General features: G+C 39.1%; 1 protein-coding gene and 1 pseudogene across 1 annotated transcript in view; both read right to left on the bottom strand.

Moving 5' to 3' along the window:
* The window catches only part of CNOT9 (CCR4-NOT transcription complex subunit 9), a 30,965-nt gene that overhangs the window by 3,259 nt on the left and 15,437 nt on the right, over window positions 1-12,269 (bottom strand). Inside the window, exons 5-7 of the mRNA XM_004762760.3 lie at window positions 7,073-7,182; window positions 977-1,075; window positions 696-787 (exon numbers count right to left, since the gene is read on the bottom strand). Coding sequence (XP_004762817.1) covers window positions 696-787; window positions 977-1,075; window positions 7,073-7,182 — 301 coding nt within the window. The remainder of the gene's footprint in view (window positions 1-695; window positions 788-976; window positions 1,076-7,072; window positions 7,183-12,269) is intronic.
* Window positions 11,275-11,403, bottom strand: LOC123391692 (annotated as a pseudogene).

The following is a 12,269-nucleotide window of genomic DNA, read 5'->3' as shown; positions in this document are numbered from 1 at the left end:
CCCCACTCCTAGGAACACAGAAATTGCCCCATTATGTGGTTTAGCAGAACCTAAGCAAGTGGCTTTCAGCATGAATTATGGATTTACAAAGCAAAAGGTCAAACACTTCTAAAATGCACTGTATCTACAATGTATGATTTCTGACAGAAAGATTATGAACATAGGGAGATAAAATAATTAGCTCAACGACTTTACAGGAATCAAAGAGAGAACTGAAAGTATAATTCAAGTGCCCTCTGGGCTCCATTCTTTTCTTATGAGATCTTTGAAAATATACTTATCATCTTGACCACCTGGGGCAGCAACAGAGAGCTCAAACCACAGGAGTAATGTATCATAAGGTTCCCTGGGAACTGTCTGGACTCTCTGGAATTCCAGAGGAGGGTACAGAGTTACAGAGAGAAAACTCGGATGGGCTTTTTTTTTAAGTAAGCTCTGAGCCCAGCATGGAGCTTGAACTCGCGACTCCAAGATCAAGAGTCACATGCTCTACTGGGCCAGCCCGGCATCCCCAAAACTCTGATGGATTTTAAAATTTAGCACTTCAGATTTTAAAAGGATTTAATCAAGTTCTGCCAAACTAATTATCGTTATATCCCTTCCCAACCCTAAAGATATAGGAGCTATGCCATGAGATGAGGCAACTATTCACCAGGGCATTTCCCCAAAGTCCTAGAAATCCTGTAAATGTTTACCTGGGGTTATCTGAGAGTCGCAGGTAACACCTCACTACGTGCTTCAGCAGACGGGCGGAAGGCTCTTTGGAGAGCTGCAGGACCATCTTACCCTGTTTTCCCCCAGAAAGGGTTGGGGTAGGAAAAAACACACAAACACAAAATAATCCCAGTTGACATCAGAGATCAGGTATTTTAAGAATCGTCACACAAGGTTCCAAGAAGCTGTTCAGTGTCGGCTGCAAAGGGACTAAGCTGTGTGATCACAAGTAACTTTAAGGGGGTTAGATGAAAGAACTCACCAGGATCATGGCAACGTGGGAGAAACGCTCGTATGTCTGACATATATATGCCAAACCTGTGTCATCTAAGAGGATTTTCTGGAGGATAAATGTGGCAACCTGGAGTAAAAACAAAAATTAAGGAGTCCAAAACGTTGCTCAGACTTGTCTTCCAATGGTTGTTGATTCATTGTCCAGGAAGAATTGTGAAGCAGAAAATTAAGCAGAGACCCCAACCATATGTGTAACTTAGTCAATAAGATATGCACAGTTTAAACAAAATTAATAATAAACCTATTACCGTAGTGAATACTTACTGTGCGCTAAAGTATTTCCTAATGGTATAACATGGCTTTTTTTTTTTTTTTTTTAAAGATTTTATTTATTTATTTGACAAAGCTCCTCACAGCAGGGTGAGCAGCAGGCAGAGGGAAAGGGAGAAACAGGTTCTTTGCTGAGCAGGGAGCCCAATGCAGGACTCGATCCCAGGACCCTAGGATCATGACCTGAGCCAAAGGCAGACACTTAACCTACTGAGCCACCCAGGTGGCCCTGCCTAATTTTCACAATAAACCTATGAGGTAGGTACCACTGTTACTCTCTTTTTACATAAAAGGGTAGGTTCTGGGTAATTATGAAATTCTTAAAAATGTAGGTACTTTTCAGTTACCAAACACTGTGTGCCAGGCATTAAGCGCTAATTATTAACTTGTCAGGTTAAGGTCCCAAGTGACAAAGCCTCTAAGTTGTAGAGTTGAGGTCCAAACCTCCTCTGAATACAGAGCTTTTTCTCTTTTTCCATGAGCAAAGATGCGTTTAGAAATTCAGCTGTGCCTCATCGCTTCCAAATGAGGTAATCAGAGCTTTGCCTACTCTTTTTTTTTTTTTTTTTTTTTGTAAAAGTAGGCTCCATGCCCAGTATAGAGCCCAATGCAGCGCCTGAACTTGTGACTCAGAGATTGAGACCTGAGCTGGGATCAAGACGCTTAACTGACTGAGCCACCCAGGGGCTCCAAGCTTTTTCTACCCTTAAAAGATCTTTAAAAATTAAGATTTTGAAGCCTCCCTTCTAACACTATTCCAACAATAGTAAAGAATATCCGCAATTTTATCTGGCCTTTTCCAAGGACGTGGATGGAACTAGAGGGTATTATGCTAAGTGAAGTAAGTCACAGAAAGACAATTATCGCATGATCTCACTGGTAGGTGGAATTTGGGAAACAAGGCAGAGGATCACGGGGGAAGAGAGGAAAAATTGAAACAAGACAAAACCAGAGAGGGAGACAAACCATAGGACACTATCTCAGGAAACAAAAACTAAGGGTGGCTGGAGGGGAGAGGGCGGGGAGGGATGGGGTGGCTGGGTGATGGGCACTGGGGAGGGTATGTGCTATGGTGAGTGCTGTGAATTGTGTAAGACTGATGAATCACAGTCCTATACCTCTGAAACAAAGATTATAGGTTGATTTGAAAAAATTACCTGTATACACATACACACATAAGAATATCCTCAATTTAAATTCAATTAACTCTTACACAGAAGGGACTAGAAAATACTAGCTTAATTCAAGTCAAACAATTGTTTTAATGACTCCCTCCCTTGGCTGCTCATCAGAACCAGCTGTGGCAACTGTTTATTTTATTTTACTATTTTACTTGGGTATAAAATTGTGGTTGAGCTAAATAATGGCCCCCAGAGATACCCAGGTCCCAATAATCAAACTCGGTGAATGCTACCTTCTTAGCAAAAGGGACTCTGCAAAAGTCATTAAGGATCTTGGGGACAGGGGTGCCTGGCTGGCTCAGTTGGAAGAGCACATGACTCTTGATCCCAGGGTTGTAAGTTTGAGTCCTATCTTTAGTGTAGAGATTATTCAACAACAACAACAACAACAACAACTCAGGGAGATGAATCATTCTCAATTATCCAGGAGGGCTTTAAACAGAATTTCAAGTATCCTTGTAAGAGGGAGGTGGAGGCAGATTTGATCACATAGGAAAAAGTAGTATGACAGAGCACAAAGAGATCTGGACATGTTACACTGCTGGCTTTGAAGATGGAGGAGCCAAAGAATGTAATTCTTGAAGCTGGAAAAAGCTAAGAAAGGGATGCTCTCCTAGAGGCTCCAGAAGGAATACCGCCCTACCAACACTCTGACTTTAGCTTGGTGAAAATGATTAATAATTTTTTAAGTTGCAGAACTGTAAGAGAACAAAGTAGGCTTCCCGCTGAGCAGAGAGCCCGATGTGGGGCACAATCCCAGAACCCTGGTATCATGACCTAAGCCGAAGGCAGAGGCTTTAACCCACTAAGCCACCCAGGCACCCCCTTCAGTGTATCTTAATGCATTTTTACCTATGTACGCATTTAGGAACCACACAACCAGATTAAAATACAAAAGATTTCCAGCACTCCAGGGGATTCCGTTGTGCCTTTTCTCAGTCAATACCCTTCCCTGAGACGGTGCCAAGGTGACTCAGTCGGTTAAGTGTCCAAATTTGGTTCAGGTCATGATCTCAGGGTCTTGGGATGGAGCCCTACATCAGGCGCTGCGCTGAGTGGGGAGTCTACTTTGCCCTCTCCCTCTGTCCCTTTCCCTGCTTGAGCATGTTCTCTCTCAAATCTTTAACCAAACCAAAACAAAACAACCACCATAAACCCTTCCCTGAGAAGTAAACACTATTCAGACTGATCCTCACTGAGTGGTTTTGCCCATTCTTGACTTTCAATTAAATGGAATCATACAGTACAAATTCATGCATATGCTGGCTGCTCTTGCTCAATATATGAGCATCAACTATCCTGCCTATATCAGTATTCTTCCTAATTACTGTGGAGTTTATTCTGTGGCTATACTACAATTTATCTTTTATGAATAATGCTGTTATAAACATTCTTTACATACTGTAATGTATGTAAGAACTCCTTTCTCTTGGCCATACACCCAAGAGTGGGACTGCTGGGTCATAGCATAGGATTATGCTGCTGGTGGATACTGCCAGATGGTCTCCCAAAATGGTTATATCATACTCTCACCTGGGGGAAGTTTTTAAAAAACACCAATGTCCAGAGGCGCCTGGGTGGCTCAGTGGGTTAAGCCTCTGCCTACAGCTCAGGACAGGATCTCAGGGTCCTGGGATCGAGCCCCACACCAGGCTCTCTGCTTAGCAGGGAGCCTGCTTCACACCCCCCCGCCCCGCTTACTTGTGATTTCTATCAAATAAATAATAAAATCTTTAAAAAAAAACCCAAAACAAAACACACCAATGTCCAGACTTTATCACCACAGAGAATGACTCAGTAGGTCAGAGATGGGGCCTAGGCATGTCCAGTTTTAAAACCCTTCATTGGGGTACCAGGGTGATTTAGCCAGTTGAGTGTCAGACTCTTGATTTCAGCTCAGGTCATGATTTCAGGGTTGTGAGATCAAGTCCCACATTGAGCTCTGCACTGGGCATGGAGCCTGCTTAAGATTCTTTTTTTAAAGGTTTTTTTATTTGAGAGAGAGAATGAGAGAGAGAGAGCATGAGAAGGGGGAGGGTCAGAGGGAGAAGCAGACTCTCTGCCAAATAGGAAGCCTAATGCGGGACTTGATCCCGGAACTCCAGGATCATGACCCAAGCTGAAGCAGTCGCTTAACCAAATGAGCCACCCAGGTGCCCCCTGCTTAAGATTCTTTCCCCCTGCTCCCCACTGCCCCCGTACCCACTCTCCCCTCAAAAAACAAAAACCACTTCACAGGTGATCATTCCACACATCCCTAATTGAGACCCTCTACTTTAGGAAGCGCCTACTAGAGCAAGGTGTTAGACTAAGTATTGTACATAAAAAGCAAACGTCGTAAGGTATCTGCCTGCATGGAGCAAAGGAAGACAAGCCAGGAGCTATTCACCACACCAAGCAGGATATGCCATATAAGCTAATGGGAACCTATATGCACTCAGAATGAATTAACTCCAGTAATGTACAAAGAAGGTAAATAGGGATCGTTAGAATGGGGCTCCTGAAAAAAGGAGAGATGCCACAAAAGAAAGGGGTCTTTTTCTACCCCATCTATAAGAAGCCAACTTGAAAAACCTATTCACAGGCAACCACTAATATAAGATGACAGAGTACGGTTGTATCTATTCTGATCCTGCCCAAGAAACCCACTGAAATTAAGAAAACCCCCTAAAATTAAGGAAGAAATGAGAGGAGCACACATACAGATCCAACCGTCACTTACCCTTTATGCGTTTAAGCAGAAAAATGAATACAGAGGTACAGATACCTCCTCCCTAACACATATACCCTAGACTGGTAGAGTGGGTAGAAAATATTCAGAGGTAAAACACTTGATTTAAAAGTATGCCAGTACGAGCTCCTACCACCTTGCTTTCCATCCATTATTTTTAAACAAATAGCGATCTTGGGTAGAACTGCTCCCAACTGAAGACTTTTGCACAGACATACCTGGAGAAGAGGTAACAAGTAGTAACTATCTACATTTTCAAAGAAATTGAAGAAAACATGGATTTTTAAAAATATCAAAAGACAATTCAAAAGATAAAAATTTTGAAGAGGAGCTGAAAAGACACGAGAAGTGAGAGGGCAGACACTAAGGAAAATATCAATACAAAATTAAGCTGTAACCCACACACACATGTATAAACTACTTCCAGAAAGATACAAGAAAGTGGTAATGTTGGTTACTTTCAGGGAGAATTGAGAGGCTGAGGGTAGGAGACTTGCTTTTATTTGAACCACTTACTTGAATTTTCTACTTTTTATCTGTAACACGTTTAAAAGTTATTTTTTTAAGTAGTATCTACACCTAACATGGGACTTGAATTCATAAACCTGAGATCAAGAGTCACATGCTCTTCTGATTACCAGGTGCCCCTGTATTGCATGTTAAAACTACAAAATTTTAAAAATCATTACATCTGCTTACATCCAACTCAGCATTAAATATTAATTAATTCAATGTGACTGCACATACTATAGAAGCGGAGGTTGGATATTGCTAAAAATAGCAACATGGAAAAGTAGCCTTGAGAAAAAAAACATGAGATAAAATAAAGTAGAAAGCTATTAGAGGGGAAAAAAGATAGAAAAGATATATAATATAGCATGACTGAGGGACACCTGGGTGGCTCAGTTGGTTAAGTGTCTGCCCTTGGCTCGGGTCATGATCCCAGGGTCCTGAAAACGAGTCCTGCATTGGGCTCCCTGCTCAGCAGGAAGCCTGCTTCCCCCTCTCTCTCTGCCTGCCTCTCTGTCTACTTGTGATCTCTCTGTCAAACAAATAAAATCTTTAAGAAATATATATACATAGCATAACTGATGTTGCTGAAGTGAGAGGCCAAAACAAATGAAAAATACTATGAAAATTAACAAGAGACATGAAGAGTATGCTCTTCTGGAAAAAAATTTGATGTAAGATTATCAAACATAAAATAATAAAATAATAAAAGCTTACAGTCATCTACACAGAAAAAGCAAATTCACCAAGAAAAGGAAAAACAGGCTGCTCCAAGATTTCACTGTATACTCAATATCAGAAGACAACAGAGCTATGGCAACAGAGTTCTGACAGAGAAAATTACGTAAGAATTTTATACCCAGTCACATTGTCATTCATGGTTAAAAAGCAAAGTAAGCAGAAGCGCAAATATGTATACACTTGAGTGTGCATTAAAAAAAGTCTGGAATAATGAGTGCCTGGGTGGTTCAGTTTTATAAGTGTCTACCTTTGGCTCAGGTCATGAACCTAGAGTCCTGCGATCAAGCCCTGTGTCAGGCTCTCTGCTCAGTGGGGAGCCTGCTTCTCAAGCTCTCTCATGCGTGTGTGCACTCTCTCTCTCAAATAAAGAAATTAAAAAAAAAAAAAAAAAAAGTCCAGAATAATACACCTTTGGAAAAGTGGGTTCAGAGAAAACGGAGAAATTCAGTGTTTAACTTTATATTCCTCTTAAGGGTTGGGGTTTTTAAATGATCATTTTTAAACAATTTTTATCTAAAAGAAAATAAATACAGAGAAGTTTCAAAAAGCCCAAGGGACACAGAAAATGATTCTAGGACCATGAAGCAGTCCAAGAGCCAATACAATACAGAATCTACAGAAAAGCACATACCGTTTTGGAAAGTTCACTTCCAGATTCCATAATGCGCAAACACAAAGGGATAATTTCTGTTGTCAATAAAAAGTTGATTACTTCCTGCTCATCTGTTTTCACTAGGGCCCCTAAAGAAAATATGGACAAACAAAATTGTTTCAGAGTCAGGGTTTTTAATGAAAATGAACTTTGTAGGGTTCATCCAGCTAGTTGTGGAACTTAAATAACAGAGAACACAAACTGGGGTTCATGCCAGAGGATCTGATTCAAACTGATAATAAAAAAAAAAAAGAAAGAAAAAAAGAAAAGGAAGAGAAAGCACACGTTGACTGAAATGAATTGGTTAGCATTTCAAAGATCAGGTACCAAGTTTGGTCCATCACATAGTTAGCAGCGGGTCAGCTCTCTAAATCAGACAACCACACAATAATATCACCATCTATTCTCCATTTATTTCAGGTAAGAGAGAAGAATTTTCTATCAGTGGAAAAGGATATTCAGACATAAACAAACATAGATTCTTGGTTGTTTAACTGTCACTTTCTTGAAGAAGTGCACACATGGAAGGGTATACCAAAATAACACACACACACTCTAATCCTAGTTCCACAACTAGTTTGCCTAAATTTGTAAGAGTTACCATCTCTTTACAGGCCTCTGTTTATCTATAAAATAAGAATTGGAACAAATGATTTTTAAAATTCATTCCAATTCTATTCTGTTGAGTTTTAACCTGACACCATTGACCAGGCAACAGACACAGTTCAGTGTTAATCTTCTCCATTCTGTACATAAGGAAGCAGAGCCCCATTAAACAAACGACTGGTTCCCAAGCTGCCCAATGTACCAACTAGCTTTTATACAAAAAGGCCTAGATTAATCAGATCTATAATAACCAAAATCAATCACTTTAGAAGAGAAAGGAGTATCATTTAACAAGAACTGGCAAACTATAAATGCTACATCTCTAAATGCCACAGCAAACTGCATGTACCATAATTCACTAATATGCCCTAAAGCAGATTTCCAGTTACTATTTCATTTTAACTTTACATGTAGGTCTAAAATCCATTCTGAGTTAATTTTTTTAAAAAGATTTTATTTATTTGATAGAGAGAAACAGCGAGAGAGGGAACACAAGCAGAGGGAATGGGAGAAGGAGAAGCAGGCTTCCCGCTGAGCAGGGAGCCCGATGCAGGGCTCGAACCCAGGAACTTGGGATCATGACCTGAGCCAAATGTAGCCGCTTAATGACTGAGCCACCCAGGTGCCCCCATTCTAATTTTATATACAGTACAAGGTATAATCATGGTTCCTTGTTTTACATATGGATATCTAATTGTTCCAGCACCATTTATTGAAAAGACTATCCTTTCTCCACTAAACTGTCATTGTACCTCTGTCAAAAATCAATTAACTGGGGCGCCCGGGTGGCTCAGGTCATGATCCCAGGGTCCTGGGATCACGCCCCGCATTGGGCTCTCTGCTTGGCAGGGAGTCTGCTTCCCTTCCTCTCTCTCTGCCTGCCTGTGATCTCTGTCTGTCAAATAAATAAAATCTTAAAAAAAAAAAAAAAAAAAACAATTAACCATATCTGTGTGGGTCAACTTTTGGACTCCCCAGTTCTGTTCCATTGATTTATAAGTCTAGCTTTTCTCTAATACTATGCTGTCTTGACAACTGGTTTTCCACTAGGTCTTGAAATTAGGTAGTATTCATCTTCCAGCTTTGTCCTTCTTCTTCTTCTTCTTTTTTTTTTTAAAGATTTTATTTTTATTTATTTTAGAGAGGCAGTGAGAGAGAGCATGAGTGAGAGCATGAGTGAGGAGAAGGTCAGAGAGAGAAGCAGATTCCCCGTGGAGCTGGGAGCCCGATGCGGGACTCGATCCCGGGACTCCGGGATCATGGCCTGAGCCGAAGGCAGTTGTCCAACCAACTGAGCCACCCAGGCGTCCCTTTGTCCTTCCTTTTAAAAACTGGTATTCTAGGGGCATCAGGGTGGCTCAGTTTGTTGAATGACCGACTCTTGGTTTTAGCTCAGGTCACAATCTCAGGGTCCTGGGATTGAGCCCCATGTTGGGCTCTGCTTCCCCTCTTCCTCTGCCCTTCCCAGGGCTCACACATACTCTCTCTAAAATAAATGAATAAATCTTTAAAACAAAACAAAAGAAACCCTGGATATTCTAGTTCATTTGCCTCTCCACATAAATTTCAGAAAGAGCCTGTCAGTTTCCATGAAAAAAAAAAAAAGCTCTGAGATTTTGTTGGAATTGCCCTAAACCTATACAACCAGTTTGGGGAGAACTGACATCTCAACAATACTGAATCACTGATATACCAATCAATGAACACGGTATATCTCTGCATTTATTTAGGTTTTCTTTGACTTCTTTCATCATTGCCTTGTAGTTTTCTAGCTATAGATCTTGCACATCTTTTGTAAGATTTACATCATGTTTTGGTGCTATTACAAATGGTAGGTTTTTAAATTTTCAATTTCTGACTGTTTTAGCTAGCACATAAAAATGAATAGACTATCTAATTTTTTTCTAATTTGTATGCCTTTAATTTTTTTCTCTTGCCTTACTGCAACAGGTAGGATTTCCAGGATGATACTGAATGGGAGTGGTGAGAATATCTTTGCCTTGTTCTCAATTTTGGGGGGCAAAGCTTGGTTTTTCAAATTAACTGTGATCTTAACTGTAGGATTTATTTTTTAAAACTTATTTGGGTTGAGAAAGTTCCCTCTATTTCTACTTTGCTGGAATATTTATCATAAATGGATGCTGAGTACTATCAAAGGCTTTTTATTTTTTAAACTAAAGAAATGGTTATACATTGTTTCTTCTTTAGTCTGTTTATATGGCCAACTATATTGACTGATTTTTTTTTTAATTTTATTTTTAAGTAATCTCTATATTCACTGTAGGTCTTGAATTCACAACCCTGAGATCGAGTTGCATACTTTAGCAACGGAGTCAACCAGACATCCCTGTATTGACTGACTTTTGAAAGTTAAACCATCATTTGTTCGTGGGATAAACCCACTTCATCATGATGATCCTTTTCACATATTGTTGGACTTGATTTGTTAACATTTTGTTGAGAATTTCTGTATCTATGTTTTTGAGGGATAGAGGCCTATAGTTTTCTTATAATGTCTTTTTCTGGTTTTATTTCAGAATAATTACTGCTGGCCTCACCAAGAATTTAGAAGTCTCTATGTTCTGGAAAAGTTCTGTGGAACTGGTATTATTTCCGCTTTAAATTTTTGTTAGACTTCATCAGTGAAATCACTTGGGCCCGGAGTTTTCTATGATGGAAGGTTTTTAAACTACAAAAACAAATTAATAGATGTAAAGCTATTCAGATTATCTTTTTTCGCTTGAGTATAGTCCGGCAGACTGAATCTTTCATAAAATTTGTCCATTTCACCTAAGTTGTCAAATTTATGGGCTTAGAGTTATTAGCAGTACTCATTATTCTTCTAACGTCTATACAGTCTGTTATAACATATACCCTTTCATTCCTGGAACCTGTAATTTGTGTTTTCTTTTTTTCTCCCAGTCCTATCTGGTTAGAGGTTTATTAATTCCACTGAATTTTTTTCAGTAAAAAACTGGGGATGAATGAATGGGTAAGGGTGGTCAAAAAGTATAAAACCTTCAGTTATAAAGAAGCCCTGCACATGTAATGTACAGTGACTATAGTAACAATATTGTATTGCATATCTGAAAGTTGTTAAGGTGATAAATATTAAAGGTTCTCATCACAAGAAAAAAAAATTTGTAACTATGTGTGGTGCTGGATTTTTTAAAGATTTTAAGTATCTCTACGCCCAAGGTGGGACGTGAACTCAGCCCCGAGATCAGGAGTCCCATGCTCCAACAACTGAGCCAGCCCATGTGTGGTGATGGATGTTAATGCAGTCATCATTCTCTAATACATACAAATATCTTTTTTTATCCCCCTACAGTTAACCTATTCTAACATCAGCTAATGCATCATCTGACTGTTGTGGTAAAAAAACCCAGCAGAAGTAGGACAATTTAAATTGGAATTAATGATAGAACTGTCTTCTTTTGGCTTGTTCATGTTTTAAATCCTACATGAGAAATTTTTGTAGCTTAAAATTATAAAATACATTGGGGAAAAATGTTTCTAACTAAGAGTACTACTTTGGAGAGGATGTAAAAACCAGTAACATTCATGTGGAGTACATGAGATAGCAGCTACTCCTTAAATGTACAATAAAATATTTCTGAGAAATATGTCTCAGAAATACTAAACTTTTCAACTGGTAAGAACAGACACTACACTTGATCTTAACCAAAAGGTTGAGAAGCAATAGAAGTATTAAACTCTTACAGTATACTTCCTGACCTATGGTTTATAATTATAGGGATATGAACACAGGTTGAACATAAACACAATAACCAAAGTTTATACAATTGATGTTCTTACTGTTTGGCCAGCATGTGAGCAAAAACTACGAGAAAATAACACTGAAGGGAATTTAAAAAGAAACACTTCTTGAATGTATTTATTTTTCATAAATCCAAAGACCGTTCTTTATTATCTGGGAGTCTGAGATCTGAAACAGCTAATATATTATTTTGTTGAGTAAAATGTACTTTAGACACATCTCCTATACTAAATATACATGGAAACATTACCTTTGGCATGCAAAAATTCAAAAAGGTGAAATAGAGGATGAACATCTGTAGTTATAGGACAAAACCTTCAAAGTTAGAAAGAAACAAAACAACCAATGCAAATTCTTTTTTTTTTTTTTTTGAAAAAAAAAAAAATGTGCATGGGCTCAAGTCAGAGGGGCAGAGGGAGAGGCAAAGAGAGAAACCCAAGCAAGCACCACACTCAGAACAGAGCCCAATAGAGGCTCAGTCTCACAGCCCTGAGATGATGACCTGAGCTGAAATCAAGAGCTGCACACTTAACAGACTGAGCTACCCAGGCATCCCCCTCCAAAAAAAACCAACTCAAATTCTTATTTCTGCAATAATACTCTGTTGCCTTTAGCTTGTTCTTTATTCTCCCTATGATTCTGGTAATTGTTTCTACACATATGCTGAATTTAATCCCAAATGCTGGGTCTTCACACCCTTATTAACAACATTCAGAATGGTACTTAGTAAGAACCACTGTATTACTTATTTACTTAATAAATATTTATTATTTATTACTATTTATTATT

The sequence above is a fragment of the Mustela putorius genome, unplaced genomic scaffold, assembly GCF_011764305.1.
Source record: "Mustela putorius furo isolate JIRA1106 unplaced genomic scaffold, ASM1176430v1.1 tig00000275_pilon_pilon_pilon, whole genome shotgun sequence".
NCBI classification, from domain to species: Eukaryota; Metazoa; Chordata; class Mammalia; order Carnivora; family Mustelidae; genus Mustela; species Mustela putorius.
The sequence above is the reverse complement of the archived record's forward strand: the minus strand, read 5'-3'. Positions and strand labels throughout refer to the sequence as shown.